The sequence below is a fragment of the Miscanthus floridulus genome, chromosome 4 (genome assembly GCF_019320115.1).
Source record: "Miscanthus floridulus cultivar M001 chromosome 4, ASM1932011v1, whole genome shotgun sequence".
Lineage (NCBI taxonomy): Eukaryota > Viridiplantae > Streptophyta > Magnoliopsida > Poales > Poaceae > Miscanthus > Miscanthus floridulus.
Genome location: NC_089583.1, coordinates 98756595 through 98776181, shown reverse-complemented (window position 1 = coordinate 98776181; position 19587 = coordinate 98756595). Strand labels below are relative to the sequence as shown.

At 46.7% G+C, this 19587-nt stretch overlaps 2 protein-coding genes across 2 annotated transcripts; one reads left to right on the top strand and one right to left on the bottom strand.

Annotated features, from left to right (window-relative positions):
* Nucleotides 1–8325: 8325 nt before the first annotated feature.
* On the top strand, nucleotides 8326–9838 carry LOC136552282 (uncharacterized). Its single transcript, XM_066543804.1, has one exon. It carries the CDS (start codon nucleotides 8590–8592, stop codon nucleotides 9439–9441), a length of 852 nt encoding a protein of 283 aa, XP_066399901.1. The 5' UTR covers nucleotides 8326–8589; the 3' UTR covers nucleotides 9442–9838.
* A 3333-nt stretch (nucleotides 9839–13171) lies between these two features.
* On the bottom strand, nucleotides 13172–17531 carry LOC136552281 (nicotinate-nucleotide pyrophosphorylase [carboxylating], chloroplastic-like). Its single transcript, XM_066543803.1, has 10 exons — nucleotides 17051–17531; nucleotides 15706–15839; nucleotides 15530–15593; nucleotides 15350–15432; nucleotides 14900–14983; nucleotides 14603–14755; nucleotides 14233–14409; nucleotides 13995–14062; nucleotides 13692–13830; nucleotides 13172–13615 (listed from the first exon to the last, which is right to left on the bottom strand). The coding sequence occupies exons 1-9, from the start codon at nucleotides 17319–17321 to the stop codon at nucleotides 13734–13736; spliced, it is 1131 nt and encodes a 376-aa protein (XP_066399900.1). The 5' UTR covers nucleotides 17322–17531; the 3' UTR covers nucleotides 13172–13615; nucleotides 13692–13733.
* Between the last annotated feature and the right edge of the window lie 2056 nt (nucleotides 17532–19587).

The window sequence follows — 19587 nt, the reverse complement described above, 5'->3', positions numbered from 1 at the left end:
ACATAACACCAAATTCAAATTTAATACCACCAAGTTCAGATTACAGAAAATAGCTACAGAATACATAACACCAAGTCTAGATTTAATATCAAAATAAGGTATAAAGGGTACATTTTATCCCAGTGATACACAATAGCATTACAACGCTACAAATTTAAGACTAAAAATTTAATAATCATCATGATCATAAGTCTCTTTCTCTGATTCATCCGTTATTGCTTCATGCTCTTCCTCTGTAGTGTTACCCTCTTCATCAATAGCTTCTTCATCATATTCCTCATCCTCAACCGTGGTTTTCTCTATTGTCTCCAAGTCTACCACATTAGTAATCTCGTCTGAGCCCAAAGATACCAGAGAATCTAATGCTTTCCCCAAATCAATAACAAAGGTACCATCCAATCCATCCTCTTGATAGACATCATGTATTACATGTTAAGAACTCATGGACTCATCATTTGCACCATTAAGAGGTACACATCCATGAGGAGCAACTTGGTAGACAACCCACCATGGAGATAGATCCTTATCCTTACATGGGTAAGATAGATAATAAACCTGAGTAACTTGACTAGCCATCACAAATGGGTCAAAACTTTTCAACCTTAATGCATGCTTGATCTCTACTAAGCCTAACTCTTCCGTGCGCCTCAATCCATTAGGTGTTGGATCAAACCAGCGATAATAAAATAAAACCAATTCTAGTTTCAAACTGCCTTCCCATTTAATTTTTATGATATCTTCTATGACACCATAATACTCAAGGGCATTGTTGTTTTCATCATATGAAGTAACACAAACACCAGTATTGATGGTTGTTAAACCAGGTCTTCCCCTCTCATATTTCTCTGAACGGAATCTATATCCATTAACATCATAGCACCCATAGGTGGTAACTTGAGTGCAGAAACCATAAGATAACTGGCATAGAACATTATGAATGCTAACTGATTTCATGCCCTAAAACAAAAAAAATCTAAGTTAAAATTCTTTAGCATTTTTTATTATTCAATTTAAACATATTGACAAATGGATAAGAGTATTACTTTCTGTTTGAACCAATCAAAAAAATTTGGCCCAAACTGTTTGCCACGAGCATTTTTCCAACCATTTAACCTTAAATCACGAAGTTGCTATTCAGTGGGATCAGATTGGCTCTTCCACTCCTCTTTATCAAATTGTCTACATGTAGAAACAATACTCAACTCACATCAAAGGTTCAGGTTATTTGAGACAACACTACTCAAATAGTTTGTATAACTTACATGAAGAAATCATCCATCTTAGGTATGTTTGTTAGTATGTACAAGAAAGCAACCTTGTACTCCTCATTTGAGAGGCTACGGATACCCCTTGGGCTGATGCATCGACCCAGGCATTTAAAAATTTCAAGGTCACATGTACCTTGAAATATAGATGAACCATCATCATATCGTGGCATCTTGTTTCTAATAGAAGGTGCACTGGATTTGAAATATAGACTAAGAAAATTTGTAGCCTCTTCAACTAGAAATGCCTCAACAATGGCAGCCTCAACACGTGCCTTATTTCTTACTTTCTTCTTAATTTTCTGGATAAACCTATGAAATAAGAGAACATATTACAAATAAAAAACTAATGGGCCTTAACTGATATGTAGATTTTTTTTCATATTTACTTCTCATATGGATAACTCCAACGGGCTAGAACTGGCCCTCCCAATCATGCCTCATAAGGCAAATGGATAATCAGATGTTGCATAACACTGAAGAATCTAGGAGGGAATATCTTCTCTAATTTGCAAAGAAGAACCGCAACATTCTGTTCTAAATAGCGAGCAACATCTTTACTAAGTTCTTTGACACACAATTGTCAATAGAAGTAACTAAGCTCAGCCAAAGAGCGCCATACATTATCTGGTAGAAACCCATGGAACACAACAGGAAGCAATCTTTCAATAAAGATGTGGTAGTCATGACTTTTTAGGCCAAGAATCCTCTTATGTTGCAAGTCCACACCACGCCTAATGTTGGCTGCATATGCATTAGGAAACTTCAATTCTTTGAACCATTGGAGAATGATTGGCTTGTCATCTTTGTTAATGCAGAATGGAGCTCTAGGCTTGTCCCACTTCCCATTGTTCTTTTGGACCAGATGGAATGAAGGTTGGTTACAAATCATAGCTAAATCTAGCCTAGCTTTTACATTATCTTTGGTCTTACTACCTATGTCAAAGCATGTGTTCCATATGGCTTCACTCACATTCTTTTCATTGTGCATCACATCAATATTATATGGAAGAAGTAACTTAGAGAAATATGGAAGCTGCCTAAAGCAAAGTACATGTGTCCAATTGTGCAATTTACCAAAGGTGTCGTCACCTGCAAATCTGGTCACGTTGGCCTAGAGTTCCTCCCTTGTCAACCTCCTAGGTGGCTCTTCCAACACCCTTGTGTTCTTACAAAATGCATTAGCTTGTTTCCTAAACACATGATCCATAGGCAAGAAGCGCCTATGATAGTCAAACCAACAAGCCTTATGACCATTACGGAGTTGGAAACCTAAGCAGCCATATCCACACGGACATGACAATCTACCATGGGTGCTCCATCCAGCGAAGTCTCCATATGCCATGAAGTCATGTACAGACCAAAGGTATGCTGCCTTCATTTTGAAGCTACGTTTTATGAAAGCATCGATTGTGTCAACCCCTTCCCACAGTGTTTTAAATTCATCAACTAAGGGCTGCATTAGAATGTTCAAGTTTTTACCAGGATGCTTAGGGCCATGAACAACAAGGGCAAAAAATATATACTCTGGCCTTAAGAGTGTTCTAGGAGGTAGATTTAATGGCATCACAAAGACCGGCCAGCATGAGTATGGGGCAGCATCTCTACCAAATAGTGTGAAACCATCAGTTGCTACAGCAAGCCGCACATTTCTTCTATCCCTTGCAAACTCTGGAAAGTCTTCATCAAATTGCTGCCAAGCTTCTCCATCACAAGGGTGCACCATCTTACCAGACGTTGATGGACTAGGTGCCCTCATTAGCTTGGCTATATCCACATACGCATACAACCTTTGCAGCCTCTCTGTGATGGGTAGGTACCGCAGAACTTTGCATGGAACCTTTGTTCGGCAGCCTTCCTCATACCGGTTGGCACCACAAACATCACATATCTCTTTACTTACGTCATCTTTGTAGAAGAGCATGCAATTGTTATAACAAACATCAATTTTCACATACGGCATGCCAAGACCCTGTAGTGGTTTCCTTGATTGATAGAAGTCATTAGGTAAATTAGAATCTAGAGGAAGAAGTTCATGTATTATGCCTATTATATCATCATATTCAGCAATTGACATGTTGTGTCGTGACTTTATGGCAAGCAAGCGAGCCACAGCAGATAACCTAGAGTGCGTGGTCTTCTCATGCACCAACTCACTTGCACTATCAACCATCCTATAAAAATTTGTGGCAAATGGTGTTGGTTGCTCATCTACTATAGGTGGATTGTCCCTAGCTAGATCAATCAGCATTTGATCCATTCGATCAACCTCATCAAAACCCTCCCCATTTGCTATGCTATCACCTTTATCATGCCCAATATGAGTCTCCCCATGCTCCGTCCATGTTTCATAGCCTTCCCTAAAACTATGCTTGCACAAGTGCATCTCTATAGTATCCCTTTTGAGGCTGAAATAGTTTCAGCACATGGCACAAGGACACTTGATGGTGTCATTTGTAGCTATCTCCATATTGGAAAATGCATGGTCCAAAAATTGAGTGGTTTGATTAATCCATTCACTAGGGGGCGCTTTACCACGCTACCAGCCACTATACATCCAAGTGCGGTGTGACATATTAACTAGCTGTATTTGAAAGATTAAAATTAGTAGGCATCACATTGTTTTTATGTTGTAGTGTTTTAGAAAAAACAGGACAAACACACAAAGTAACAAGCAGATTCATAGAGCACCTCAATCAAAGCACACAATATCAAATTTAACCAAGCACATCACTGTTCTACTGATTTTTTGACACATTAACTAACCATCAACAAAAATATTCATCTGTTAAGATTAAAAAAGAGTGAACTAAAGCTACCTGCTTCTCCATACACTATGTGTATACCTCAAACATGTTGCAGATCATATAAATTATACATTTTACTTATTCAATAGGCCAATTAACTGTAGCAAAACGAGAAAGAAACAATGCTTACCCTTTGAGGTGGAAGTAGCAAAATCTGAGTCGATGTAACAGGCTGCTCCGGCTCCTTCACTGCGGGCTACTTTGGCTCCTTTGTAGTGTTTCTCCTCCACCTAGGGCTCCGTCATGGGCTCCTCTGACTGCAGATTCGTGGTCACAAACACCTCTAGAGGCAGATCTGGGGATTAGGGTTATGGGTTTCAATGAGTTGGTCGTGGGATTGAGGATCCCGTGAACACAGCAGTAGTAGAGACCGAAGAAGAGGATAATACCTCAAATGTAGCGGCAGAGGTGCGAGCCGCCGCCTTGGGTCTGAACGACGACGTTTGGGGCGAACGACGGCGCGAGGCCCGGCATGATGGGCTGCGCGAGGCCTGGCACCCGAGCACCCTGGCGACGCTAGGCCAAGCGGCGCGCACGGGAGAGGGGCGGCGTATGGAGGCGCGACGAGAGGGGCGGCGTACGGGCGGCGCGTGTACGAGAGAGAAGCTGGCGGCGCGGAAGGGAAGACGCGAGCTCACGAAGTGTGGAGCCACGACCTCACGGGTCACTGGGTCTGTGGGTATCTGAGTCACTGGGTCACGTACGAGTTGGGCCTCTTTTTTTTTCCTTTTGGCGCTGGACCCGATTCTTTTGGGTTTTCGCTTGGCGCCGGATGTTCGGACTGGCGGCAAATTTTGGCGCGTTGATTTTTTCTCATAATTTTCCTGTGTGTTAGAAAAATACCGACAGAACTAATCTGTACCCGACAGAAAATATATAATTTTTCCTATGTGTACCAAAAATACCAACAGGGTATTACCAATTTTTTTTTGTCAGTGACAGAAACCGACAGTACATTTACTATTTTTCTGTCGGTTTTATAATTTTCCTGTCGTTTTCCTCTCACCGACAGGATAAAGTTAATTTTTTTTGTCGGTTTCGTTTCTACCGACAGATATTTTTGACTTTCCAGCAGTGAGCGGGGTTTCCCTGCGCCTCACCGCGTACGACGGCGCATGAATACGCACACGGTCACGGCCGGCACGAGCACGACACAGCACGCGCGGCAGTGCGGCACGGTGGCGCGCCGTCCGGATAGCCCAGCGGGCGGGTTAAGAGCTGACGTGCGGTGGTTGCCTGGATCCACGTTTCCACGAGGGGCGAAGGTTCAGGGACGCGGAAGCGTTACCTACTAGCAGCCTGCTGGAAATGGTAGACAGCGAGTTGTATTATAGTGGAGTCAAAAAAAGAAAGCAATGAGGGTATGGCGTCTGAATAAGGTTTCTTTAATTTTCTTTTTGACTCGTCATTCAGCCTGTCCGGTTGGCTGATTCATATCGTTGCGGGTTCGTGAAGAAGTACTGCTGGCTAGTTTGTGTGAGAGAAAAATATTGTTCCGACTGGAAATTTACGATCGTTTACGACAAGCCACAGCCAAACAAGCAGGCTGATTGAACGTGATCAGCTATCACAACTTTCGTTGATTTGTTCATTCTGAGCTGAAGCTTTAGCAAAGGTTCTTTAAATCATTAACGACTATCCCCTTTATTACAAAGTGAAAAAAAGGCTGAAAGTGTATATACATGCAATCGTGGTTATGAATTATTGTACTATTTATGAGGTGGTGTACCCCGCAAGATAGTTTGCCGGTTTTCCTCGTTTTATAAATGGGTTACACATTGTGCATGATTTTGGACGAAAGAAACGTGGTCTGTAATTTTTACATAAATGTCGAAACGGAAATGATTATTTGTATTGCCTAAAAATGACTAGAATTGTCAGCTAGGAAGCTATGCGATGTTACGTACCTTAACTCAGACACAGCTTAAGACTCGTTAACACAAAAGCATTACTACTCCATTCGTTTCAAAAAAAAAAGTTTGTAGTCTAGCTTTGCCCTATCCAAACATTTCTATCTTTAATCATCAAACCTTATAAGGGTAAAATACAATTTTTATACTCCAACTTACATGATATGATGATAGTCCAATCTTCAATCTTAAACTACAAAACTGGATAATTTGGTACCCTCCAACTACCAAAATGAGACAAATTTGGTCCTCTTGTTGGTTTCAAAGGTGGTTTTCTATTCTATAAAAATTATAAAAATCTATTAAATTCATAAATAATTTATCTTAAAACAAAAACATATGAACTAATACACTTTAGAAAATGCTATCTACCTATTTATGGTCTATATATAGTTATTTGAAATTGATTTATCTATGTTGCTATTGCTTTTTTTGCTCATAGTCGTGCTCATTTTTTATTTAAAACAAATTAGGTCCAAATGATTTTTTTTAGAAGAAAGGGTACTAGTTTTATTTTTTATTTAAAATGAAATAACTATGAATATTTAGAGATCGTTCAATATATTTAGTACTCTTAGAAAATAGAAAGACCAACATTGAAATCCGCTAGAGGATCAAATTTCTCTGGTTTTGACAGTTATATGGTGTCTATTACTAGATTTGGTAGTTTAAAGTTGAAAATCGGACTGACGTGCAACTTGGGGCTGAAAATGTACTTTATCTTTCCTATAATTTTGTGTAATTCAACAACATGTCAATTTTATATATTGTGAGACATTTCTTATGCTGACTCCAAAACATAAATACTGTGGTGTTGAACTATAGGAATTTATAACAAAATGATGTTAAAAATAGAAATGTTTGGTTTTGGATAAAACTAAAACAACCGAGAAAGTACCGAGAACAGTAGTACTTTTTATGGTGAGCTATAACAAGCGAAGTTGAAGATCCATGGAAATTAGTTGTTTTTGTCTAAAGATATAACTATCACAACTCATGAAAATTGTTAGTTGTTTTTGTCTAAAGATATAACTATCACAACTCATGAAAACTGTTTAGTCTATTTTTTTATTTACAATGAGAAGCACGCAGAAGCAATGCGTCAATGCCAGAAGAAGAGGCCAGAACATTTTCAATAAGCTCGTTTTTAAACTTGTTTATCTAAGAGAATTTTAAAATACTATCCAATTTACTAATAACGTTAAAGCCATGTTCGTTTCCTACGAATTGAGATGGATTATGAAGTGATTTAATAATAAAATGGGAAACACTTTTTAGACATTAGAGTATCTCCAAGAGTTTGCTATTTCAACTTGGCATCCATATAATTTTGGCAAAACAAGAAAAAATAGCCTCCAACAGTTTGGCAAAACAATTTGGCATCAATAGCAACTTGACAAATCTTCCCTCCGCGCGCCCAAATATACGCGCGCGTATAAGGCTTGGCATCCGGGGCTCTTCTTTTCTTAGCGGGGCTCTTCGTTCGCTTAGCGGGGCTCTTCGTTCGCTTAGCGGGCCTCTTCGTTTTGTTAACGGGTTTTTTTATTTTACCAAGTCAAAAATGTCAAACTCTTGGAGATGGATTATTTTTTTACTTGGCATATAATTTTGGGAGTTAGCAAATCATAAGATTTGCCAAGTAAAATTTGACTTGGAGATGCTCTTAGGTACTGTTTGTTTCGGTGCTTTTTATCCTGTAACTGTTTGCGACGCGACTCCGATACGGACACTCGAAAGGTTGTTACCGCCCACATCCAGGCTTTATCCATTTACATTGCTCGCGGGTCGTCGCATGCGGCAACCAAACAAATAGCGCTTTTCATTGTAGATAGCGGCAACAGCTCTTTCTATTTACGTACGTGAAACCAAATAGCACCTTAGTTTCAACTCATAGGATCCAAACAAGCTTAAAAAAAAGTCGTGATACCCACCATACAACACAAGCAACAAAATGAAGTAAGACATGTAATAACTTAGTAAAGTGAACTAATTGCACTAGTTAACACAACAAATTGTCGTCACGTTGAGAGCACGTCAGAATTAGAGCGTCTCTTCCCTTTTAACGATACAAAATTCCAAACGAAATCAATTTAAATTAAACGACAAACGTAATCGTTCTCCCCCAAAAAATAACCCGATAAAAAGGGGAATTCGTGCGCCTTTTGCCGTTTGCTTCGTAGCGCACCCAACGAGAAGGCGTCTCATGGCGGCACAGCCCGTGCTCACCCGCAACCGCCCGCACCCCTCCCTGCTCGATCTGAGCCGTCCGTAGCCCGCGGCCCCGGATCCAGCCGTCGGCCTCCCTCCCACCTCCCTTTATATACCCGCGTACCCCCTCTGCCCCGTTCTTCCTAGACTACGCCGTCTCTTTCCTCCTCCCTCTCCACCTCTTTCTTCCTCCCCAAATTCAGATCAAACGAATTCGTTAAATAATCTCAGAAAGCACACGATTAACGGGATCGAAGGGATTAAAACGAAAACGTTCCGATCCTGTGATCAGGTCTCGGGGCTAATCGTGTGATTTTTGGGGGGTGTTTGGGCTTGTGATTTAGTGTTAGGGTTTCGGATCTGGAGGATTAGTTCTTCCGACTTCCGAGTCAGACGACCATGAATGAGCAGATGATGCGACCTCCGGCGCCGCTGCCGTTCCACCAGATGTGGGCGGCGGTGCCGGCGGCTCCCCCGCCGGCGATGGAGCCTCCGGTGGCGGGGTTCAAGCCGGCGCGGCCGTCGTGGAAGCGGTCAGCGCGGACGCCCTGGAAGCGCAAGGCCCAGCCGCCGGCGTCGTCGGTCGGCGCGAGGTGGGGCGGCGCGGCGGCCCCGCGCAACACGACGTCGTTCCTGATCCGTGCGAAGCGGGCCGGGGGCGTGGCGTCGCTGGTTTCGCCGTACCCCGTGACGCCAGCGGTGCTCCCGACGCCGGTCCTGTCGCCGGCGCGGGAGGTGCTGGTTGAGATGGCCAAGGAGGCGTGGGGCGTGGACGGGTACGGGTCCATGAAGGGCCTCATCCGCCTCCGCGCCGACGCCGGGGACGCCGCCGGCGACGACTCGGGCTCCGGCGAGAGCGACGTGGAGGAGCACGTCGAGGTGGAGCGCCGCCTGGACCACGACCTCAGCCGCTTCGAGATGATCCACCTCCCGGACGCGGCCGCGGCCGCCCTGGGCGTCGGCGGGGAGGACGACGACGAGGACGAGGAGGCTCGCGCCGCGAGGCTGGAAGAGGAGAACCTGACCCTCCGGGAGCGCCTCTTCCTGATGGAGCGCGACATGGACGACCTCCGCCGCCGGCTCCTGACCGTCGAGGAGCTCTGCCGGGACCGCCACAGCGACGGCTGCGTGGTGGACGCCGCCACCGCCGCCGCCGACGAGGCAGTGCTCTCTGAGAGCGCGGCCGCCGCTGCATCCCCCGGCGCCGGCGAGGAGGCGGACACGGTGGACGCCATGGCCATGGAGAAGTGAAAGCATACAGTACCTGCTACCTGACCAGACAAGGCCCTCTCAGCCGTACTATTGAAACTGTACATACGGTTTCCATTTCCCTGTGCAGATGTCGCTGTGAAGAGTAGGAGGAAGAAGCAGCAGCAGCAGCTTAGAAAGCTTAGAGTTACTCTTCGTTCGTTGCATCTTGTTAGTTTGATATCGTCTAGCTTGATTTCATTTCATGTTCTTGTAGAAAGAATCATCAGTCAGGAAAGCCCGTGGACGAGACGACGATGGAATGTGCGGGGAGGAACACGAGATCCTGGTGTCCTCCTGCTCGTCCAGATCCTCAACCACTAGTCCAAACTCTTACCAGCTTTTTTTAGTGCAGCCAGTAACCTGTTGTTTTGTTGTGAAGAAAATTGTTATTCCGAAATGTTCTTTGTTTCGTACTCCAATCTCTGCTGTGATATTCTGCTCTCACGGATTGTTCGGTGATTGGGTAGGATTGGTAGATGCGCGGTGGCGCCGGACTGGAGCATCTCTGCATCCGATTGACGAGCCAGCCGTTGGAAAACCCAATCACGAAATCTTTTTAGTTGTTCGTGTCCGGTGTGTGCGCCCAAGCCTCTCAAAGTGCCGCAGTTGCGGGTGGCCGGTAGGGTGGGTGCTGAATGGGGATGGATGCCTTCGATGCCTTTTTACCTCTGTGCCATTAAGAAAGTTGTTCTATCCTATAGATCACTAAAAAATTTAAACATATTCTAGTGTCATGACGTTAAACTTTTTTTTTCTTCTACGCCGTTCCATCCATATTGGTCTCTTACGATTAGGATGTCAAACACACTGATGAAACGACCATTTTACCATACCGTGTCAGCCACCCAAGTGCTTGTTTACTTTTCAAAATTTTGCAAAATTTTTCAAGATTCCTCATCACATCAAATCTTTGGACGCATGCATAAAGCATTAAATATAAATAAAAAATAAAACTAATTATACAGTTCAGACGAAATTCACGAGACGAATCTTTTAAGTCTAATTAGATTATGATTGAACACTAATTACCAAATAACAACGAAAGTGCTACGGTACTATTTTCCAAAAAAAAAAAAAAAAAAATCGCCAACAAGGCCCAAGCCGAATCGACGGCGCTCGAAAGGCGCAGTGCCGGGGCATCCCGAGCTTAGCTCCGCCCCGGCCGCTACTGCGCGCGCGCGGGCGAGCTCCGCCCCGGCAGCCGTGGGTGCGCGCGGGCACCGCATCCACCACGGCTGCCGGCGAGCGTGCGAGCACGAGTGTAGGCGCCGCAGCCGCCCCATCTCGAGCCTCCGCCGGGCCCTTGCCGGCCACGGGCGAGAAGAGGGAGGAGAGAGAGAGCCGCGGCGGAGCCGCATGGGCCGTCCCGGACTTGCGGGCCGGTCTCGACGCCGGCCGCACCGGCCCCGCCGCGAGCACCCCACCCCATCCCGCGGTCGTTTGGGCCGTCCTTTGGAAGCTTGGAGCGGTCGGCCGGCGGGAAGAGCTGTGGAAGCTTGGAGCGGCCGGCCGGCGGGAGGAGTTGAGGGCGCGGCGTCTGGCGAGCAGCAGCAGGCGCCGCCGGCAGCGGGGAGGCATGAGCGGAGGGCGTCGGCGTGATTAGGACTCAACGCCGCCAAGCTTCCCTTGCCCATCCTCGCAGCCAGTTGCGCCACGGCACGGCGAGCAGCGGGGACCCGCAGTTCTTCCCGAGATACATGGCCAACACGGAGTCGTCACACACGCCGAGGCAGCGTCGCTCGTCGACGTCCAAGACGGCGCTGGCGGCCACGGCCTCGCCGTCCCCGTCGTGCTGCGAGCGCCCGCTGAGCCCTTGCGGCCACCAGACTTATCCTGGTTCCAGGTTCCAGCATCAAACGAACTGGACGACGCGCATGGCTGTAGCTCGTCCTCCACCGGCGCCGTGCCCGGACTCCGCCGCCCTCAGCTCCGGCACGCCACCCCTAGACTTCGCTGTCGTCCTCGGCCTCTGTCACCGCCCACCGCCGCCGGCCACCACGAGCTTTGGCGGTACCGGTGGCGCGGATGCCGCGAGCTTCGACGGCACGGGAGACACGGGCTCCAGTGGCGTAGGCTCCGGCGGACGGCACGGCGCCGGTGAGGACGAGGCGAAGCGGCCGCGCCGTGCGAGTCTGCGAGGCGGAGCCGCGGAGGGCTGGGAGATGCGAATGAAATGATTAAAAAATCTAAAAACGAGTGGGACCCACCAATCAGTCAACTGGTGAGATAGGGCCGGTGGTCAGAGTGCATGCAGCGTTGGGTTTGGGGGAAGAGGAAGGACAGGTTGAATAAGTAAAGAGGGGTATTTTGGACCTACGTGTAAGGAACGGCGAATAATGGGACAGAAGGCGGATGGAATGGTGTGGATGACAAAAAAAAAAAAAAAAAAAAAAAAAAAAAGGTTTAACGTCGTGGTATTAGGATATGTTTAAACTATTTAGTAACATGTAGATCAGAATCATCTTTTGTAATGGCACGCAGGTATAGGCTCAATGTTCAATGCCCGTCCGGTTGGATTTGCTAGTGGTAAGGTGTGCCGTGCAGACTGGCAGTTTGCAACTAGGCCGGCACCGACTGGTGGCTGGGCGAAAATGGGCGACGGACGCCCCGTGCGCTCCGAGGAGGGGAGAACCGGAGAAGTGGTGTGAAGTGGTGTATGGCCGGGAGAATATAGCATCGGGAAAGCCATTGGCTCGAGGAAGTTGCTGAAAGCTCTGACTCGCCTTGGAGCCGGCGAGACCGGGACCTTCACATTTTATTTTTTTCTTTTAAAGGAAAACCTTTGAATATTCGCCTGGCTTTCTATTTATTTTCCTTCTCTCAGCTCTGCTAAGATTCGGCGCCAAGATTACCGACTTAGTTTTTTGTTTGTTTTCAAGTAAGTATAAAAAGAACACCGTTCACAGTATTTTCGTTCTGTTCGCCTGGTCCTGGTCAGAACTCGGAACACACCTTGACAACCCCCAAATGGAACGATCGCAGTAGAACGCACGAAGCATGAGCCAGATGGTAAGCACGTAGCAGGCCCAGAGCACAGCACAGCGTTCCCAACACCACCAAGGACGGGACCTGCACCTGGACGACAGCTCTGCTCTGACGCGACGAATCCAAGCTCCAAACCAAACAATCATCATGCTGTTCATGTGCCCGAGCGCGCGTGGCGGTTGATGGGATCCAAACTCCAAACGGCTCGATCGTATGTGCCCGTGCGCGCGTGGCCGGTTGATGCGAGCCAAACTCCAAACGGCTCGATCGTCGGTTCACCGACGACAGGAACCGAGCGGCATGGAGATGGAGCGCGGCCGCACTAAACGTAGAGTAGCTTGTGACTCTAATCGGCAGGCCCACACCCCAACCTCCTATATTGATTTTGATCGACTCGGTTGTCCATTCCCAAGAGGGACGTGACGTAGCAGATTGCCAAAACAATGGGCCTCACCTCCTCGGATAGATAGAGATCACCGTAACGTCCCTGCGTACAAGTTGCCTAGCAGTAAGCCAGTAACAGGTTTTTAGCGCGCATGGAGATTTAGGAACTGCGCTGGATCGACATCAGCACGTACCAAAAACCTAGCAAGATAATTTTGTCCTGCCACAGCGGAAAAAATTACGATATGATCTGTGTTTTTTTATTTCAAAGCGCGAGTAAATCGATCGTATATACTCGGAGTAGATTATAGAGTGTATGGGGAATGAGAACGCACATTACCAGTACTAGGATGGAAGTGACGATGGAATGGAACGATACAATAATAGATGTCAAAGTACAGAGTTGACCTTGCAACCTCTTGCTTTTCTTCTATAAATTATGGCCCTCGCTTTTTGTCACCGAAGGCAGTAAGATAAGCATCTTATTCTCGATGTTTTGTTATTTTGTTTGTGGTATTGCAAGTTCAGTGCGACATCCCGTTTACAGACCTACCTGTCGAGCTGTGGCTGGGCGCAGGAAGATGGCCTGCCTACCTGCCGCACAACGCAGCTTTTCCAGCTTCCAAACTTGGTGCTAGAACAAATGCTGGAAGCAACCTGTCTGTCCTGCCGATTATTCTGCTCCAAATTAAGGTATTTATGCATTTTGGATGAAACTGAAGAATGAATCCCATGTAGTTGCAGTCGGTCTCAGCGCCACGCTAAGTTATTTAAGCTTATTTGCCACGCTGGTCTCTCTATCATCCTGGCGACACAAGCAAACGGGCTGGCTTAGAGAAGTAGGGAATAAAAGTCAAGCTATATAAGGAGGCAGGCCTTACTTGCATTTGGCAATGCGTGTACAATATAATGCGTTGGTGCAGTCAAGCACGATTTGTACGTCTTCCAACCTGAAGAGCGAGCTCGGTGTCTATCTTGAGAGAGATGTCAAGTGCCTTCACAGAATGTGTTAATGCTCCACTGGAACAAATCAAACAAGTCGTTGAACTAACTGTATAATGATTCCAGCAAGGGGTCGTAGTTGTACATTAATTCGAAACACATCAGAGACCTAAACACCAGACAAGCTCTGTCCCATAAAATACAAGTTTAAATCAGTCAGAACCCTGAAAAAGAAATAGTACCTTGAAATATAGGTGACTCCCGTTTCTCCAATTTTCTTTACTGTATCAACTGTCACATTTCCAGACGCCTGCAGAAAAGAAATATATTACTACCTCCTAAAAAAAATGTTACTACCCTTCAGCACCCAAATCTGCCAGTAACAGAGAGAACCAGTCGCTTTCAACAAAACAACATTACCACTAGCACTACGTCATATAAGAACTGTAAGCCTTGCAAAGTTGAATTGAATTTGCATACCTCAGTCTCAAATCTACCATTTATCAACTGAACTGCTTCTTTAAGCATCGAAACATCTACATCCCCATTTGCAAGAGGAACAGCCATATTGTCCAACATTATACGGGTTAATGAAGTTTTGTTCTCAGCAGCATACTTCAACAAATCTGTCACTTCTTCAATTGTCCTTGTCTCGACCTAATTTATTAAAAAAGGCACATGTCAAGATTTGTGATTTTCTTTCTTTTTCTATGGGATTATGTGGACATATAGTTGAATAAAACATCAAAGAAACCAAATCAGTCTAAACAAAGGTGAACCACAAAAATATTAATACCTAGACACATAGGTTTGTCCTTTTCAACTTGCGCATCAGTAAAAAAGTACCTACCTCAACAGGAATTGTGAGTTTTTCCTTCTGCAGGAATTGATCAACAGATCTCATTGCATTTGCAATCCCACCGGCAACAGAAATATGATTATCTTTTATCATAACCATATCAAATAAACCAAGCCTGTGGTTCTTTCCACCACCAATCAGTACCTACATGAGACGAAGGGCAAGCAAAATTGCAATGAGGACTAAGAAAGCAGACCGAAGAGGCAGTAGGGGTACGCCCCTCCTGTTTTACCTCAAAAAAGCAGACCGAAGAGATGAACAATAACAACGTAAAAAAGGGATGCTTACTGCCCACTTGTCAATCAGACGTAAACCTGGGGCGGTTTTCCTTGTTTCCAATATGCATGCTGGACGGGCAGCATCAGACATAGCCTGGACAGAAGAACAACAGAAGCTTTACTGACATATCAAATGACAATGATGTGATGAAAGGATAGGAGGATTGTGAAATATAAAATCTGAAGAACTAGCATTTGACAGCTATTGTGCCAATAAAAAAAGCAACAAAGGTGTAAGTTCCGAGACAACAACAAAAAAAACTTTTTGGCTGGAAGTATCCAAATGGCTGGAAATTAAATATTATGCATGTGCTGGACATAACAAGAAAATAATCGAGGAACACATAGTGACTCTCAAACTGTAGCATAGACAAGGCCCTAGGAGTCTAGGACAAACAAGGAAAAACATTCCAGTTTATCCAAGGAGCAGCTTAATCATGTAAATAAGGGCAGAAATAACCTTTGTTAGGGTCGCAATGCCACTCATCCGCTGCATGAAATTTAGCACAACCCTTTCAGCAACGATGATGCTCCGGGCACACCCTTAATACAAAGATAGCATTGGGGAAAATGGTTTCACTTAAAAGCATTGACAAGTTCAAATTTTAAGTAGGCTGACTACATTTTACATGCATTTTACCATATACTTTTCCAAACTGCAATCCTTTATGGACATAATTTCCATCACTTTCAAACCATTCAACCTGCAAATTCGGTCAACAAAGAACACTTGGTGTAGTTAATACTGCCTGCAATATCTAGAGAACCAGATCTTTTCCCAAAACTCAAATGGGAGAAAAGATGCAAAGTAGATACCTTCAAAGATGGGTTAACCTGGTTAAATATCATATCTGCTAGGCTTATTCCAGCAATGACACCATCAGCTTTAGCAATAAATGTGGCTTCGGCTTCCACATCAGAAGGTATGGTAGCTAAACAAGATACATCCCCTGAAAGTGTTGACAAACAGACCAGATGTACATACATTAAAAAAATGCAAATAGTTTCACATAAAAATATGAAACGTAGCATGCTGCATAACAATTTGAGGAATGACCTAAGTGGACAGACTAGTGGTATTGATCTTTTAAATACGATACCCATTGTCTAAAGTCTGAGGAGGAAACTGAGTGGTTAAGAAAATAAGAATTAAGAACCTCGTGTATTTGAAATAAAAATAGGGGTCCATATCACCATATGACAGAAACAATTAGAGCTTCTAGTAATGTTGAAGGGCAGTGACTAAGCAGTGCAGACCATGGAGACAGGATATAAATTGACTATCCACAGATCCTTAACCATTCTCTTCATTCTGCCTTCATGTATAATTTTTTCTAGAGTACATACAGCACAACTTGTTTGGGACTTAAAGGCTTTGTTGTTGTTGTTGTTGTTGTACATACAGCACAAGTGTAGAGAAGAGGAATTGGGCCAACAGAGATTGTATTACATCACTGAATGGTATAAGTACATTTTTACAACAGAGAGCGCACTCGGAGCGCACGACGCAGGTCGTGGGCGACGTCGTGGCTGCCGCACCTGATCGCTAACTAAGTCAAAACTGTATGTCTCAACAAGTAACCAAGAAGAAACCTGAACTGTGCATCCCATTAATAACAAATTGGACAAGAATCACAGCCTCACATGACCTATGACATCCTGCTGAAGCGTGCTGATTATTCAATGTGGTAGTGCTAATGTGCACAGTAATAAAAGGTTTAAGAACACAGATTGCATTCGTATTTTCTTTTACTACTTGCAGTCAGTTGTAGCCTAAAGTAACCGGACAGCATCATTTGAGGATATGAAAACTACGGAGTAACTTGCCTAGTACTTCCTAATACCCCAGCTCTGCCAGACTGCCACTGCGATCATTGACAGTGAGATTACCACACAGCAGCACAGGATCAGATTTTTGCACTAAGCGCCAGCAGTACTATATATCTGGTCGGTGGTTATCACGACATCCACGAGACCACGAGCCCAATTGCGATCACAGCACTAAAATGCAGGAATCAAATGATTTTGCGCTCCGCACTATGGAACACCGTAGTGTTAGAGAGCAGCGACAAACAGCTAGGTAGCGCTCTCGTGGATTCCAAATCGCAAGGGGGACGAACAGTACGCCAGCGTGACGCACCACGTAGCTAGCGCTGCGTACCTCGGTCGCCGGCGTCCTCCGCGAGGGCGAGCGCGATGACGGCCTTGAGGTCGTAGGTGGGGTGCGCCGGCGGCGCCACCGGCGACGCGGGCGCCCGTGCCTCGGCGGACATGGGAGCGGCCTGGGGGCGGCGAGCGGGCAGGCGCAGGAGGCGGGGCGGGAGCCGCTGTTGGTTAGAGCACGGCGATGGGTAGGAGGCGTGGAGGCTGTGGCGGCGGGCGAGGAGGAAGCGCGCGGGGCTGGGGGCGGGGGCCGTTGGGATCGCGGGCATCCCTCGCAGCCGGCGGGTGGTGGTGTTGGGAGCTGGAACGCGAGCAAGAGCTGGGGACGAAAGGAAGGGGGTGCGGGGCGGCGAGGCGGAGTGGGGCGCCGCCTTTTTGGGTGCGCGCAGCCTGCGTGACGGCGGCGCGGGGGGCGGGGCGCGCTGATCGATAGCTGCTGCCTGCTGGCCGCACCTGCACTGCACGACTTGCGGGCTAGCGCTTGCGTGTTTTTTTGGCAAAATTTGTTCTATAGCGTGCAAAGATCACGACATCCAAAAAATACATCAAAAATTTACCGTTACGTAAAATACCACTCAAAATAATAATCTGTTATGGAATCTAGCATTCTGTTAACTCGCTGTTAACGGCATCTACCTCATGTCCACTCCACTTCACCCAGAGAGGACGGTCCCACTCATCATCTTCTTCCCACCCTCTCACCAATCCCTTGGCATACTGGGGCCATCCTGGGACCATCTGTACGTCGATCTGTGGCGGAGACCCACCAGGAGCACACGCAACGCAAGTAGGACCGAGCACACGCAAGCAGGGAGAAGGAGCCGAGGGCGGCGTAGATAGAGGAAGGCGATGAGAAGCTCGGTCCGCGCTACTAGCTGCGGCGGCGACCATCGACTGGCTGCTGCTCGACCAACTGGCCGGCGAGGCTCTGCGGGAGCTGATGCACACGGTGCAAGGCACCCTGTTCTGCCGCTCCACTGTCGAGCGCCTGAGCCGGAACTTCGAGCCGCTGCTGTCGCTCATCCAGCGCCTCGGCCTGCACACCCAGCGCTTCGCGGGGGATCTCCGTGAGCTTGCGGCGCGGGTCAGGGAAGCGCTCGACCTGGCCCGCCATGCCACCGCGTCCCCGCGCTTGAACGTCTACTGCGCCGCGCAGCTGTCGCGACGGATGGACGCAGCTGACTGCGGCATCGCGCACTGGCCGAAAGCGCCACGCCCCCGCGCATGTCGTCGACGGCGTGCGCAGGCTCTACGACGAGGCCAACGCATGCATATGCCGCCTCGAGCACCGCATCGAGGAGATCGCCGCCGCCATGCAGTCGGTGCCCCCGCCCTCTCCTCCCCGTCGCGCCGCCGCCGCCGCACAAGGGCGTGCCCATGCCGATGGAGGGACCGCTCGCCAAGGACGCCTTCGCTGCTGTGCCAATGGTGGTGCCACCGCACAAGGGCATGGCTATGTCGGTGCCGATGCCGGTGTATGTGGACAGGAGTTCACAACGTTATCTCCGAACGTGACGAAATGGTATTCTCTGGTAACGGTTCATTCGTTCAGTGCTATTTCACGGACGGACAAACTTTCAATGGTATTTTTCGAATATCGCAATTTTTCGGTGCTATAGAACTAATTTTCCCGTTTTTTGTTTTGTACGCCTTTTTTCCCCTCTCTCTCGTGCGGCTTTTGCCCGGTGGAGCGGCAGCTCGTCCGGCTGTGTGAGAAACTGCAATGGAGAAAATAACAGTATGGGATATGGCATCAAGCTTTTGGAGATCTTTTTAAAGTTTCCCTATGGTTTTAGTTGCTTTAGTTGAGTGTACATTGTTGTACTATCAAGAGTAGGGAAGAAAACAAATAGCTTGCGAGGATTCAGTGCTCCCTAACTTATCTCCACTCCTTTCTTTAGGCTAATTTGGAAACTCAAATATCCCTGACTTTTTTTAGGATGAGAAATCTATAGAGAAATAATTTGAATAATTATTTAGTTCTTCATGGAGAGGTTTTTCATCCCTGGGTGTGTCTCTCCTTGCTTCCAAATTAGCCCTGGTGATTTCTAGTGAAATTCAAAGTGCATTCGATTGGGAGCAAGTGAGTTTGGATTTCATCTCTTGTCACTGAAGTTCTTTGTCAAGTCAGATGATTTCAAGCTTGTAACTTGGTATTGTTCTTTTCTGGTGAGCCCGGGGAATGCATGTGTCGATGTGAAACGTAACCAACAAATAAATATTTGTATTTTTGTCGTGCGTTGTGATCGGATGTGGCCTAGCACTCGATGACACAGGATTTATACTGGTTCAGGCAACGGGTCCTACGTCCAATTGAGGTCGGTCGGTGACTTTATTCCTAAGCCCAGGTACTCGAAGCTTGCTGTGGGGTTACAAACGAGTAAGGAATGAGAAGGGGTGTTAGAGGCCCGGTCGAACTCTGAACCGAGTGGAAGAGAGTAACGGGTGCTCTAACGTGCGCTAAGTATTGGAGCGTATGCTCTGTGTAGCTATAGAGTTCGAGTCCTCGAGTCCTCCAGAGAGTCGTCGGGGGGC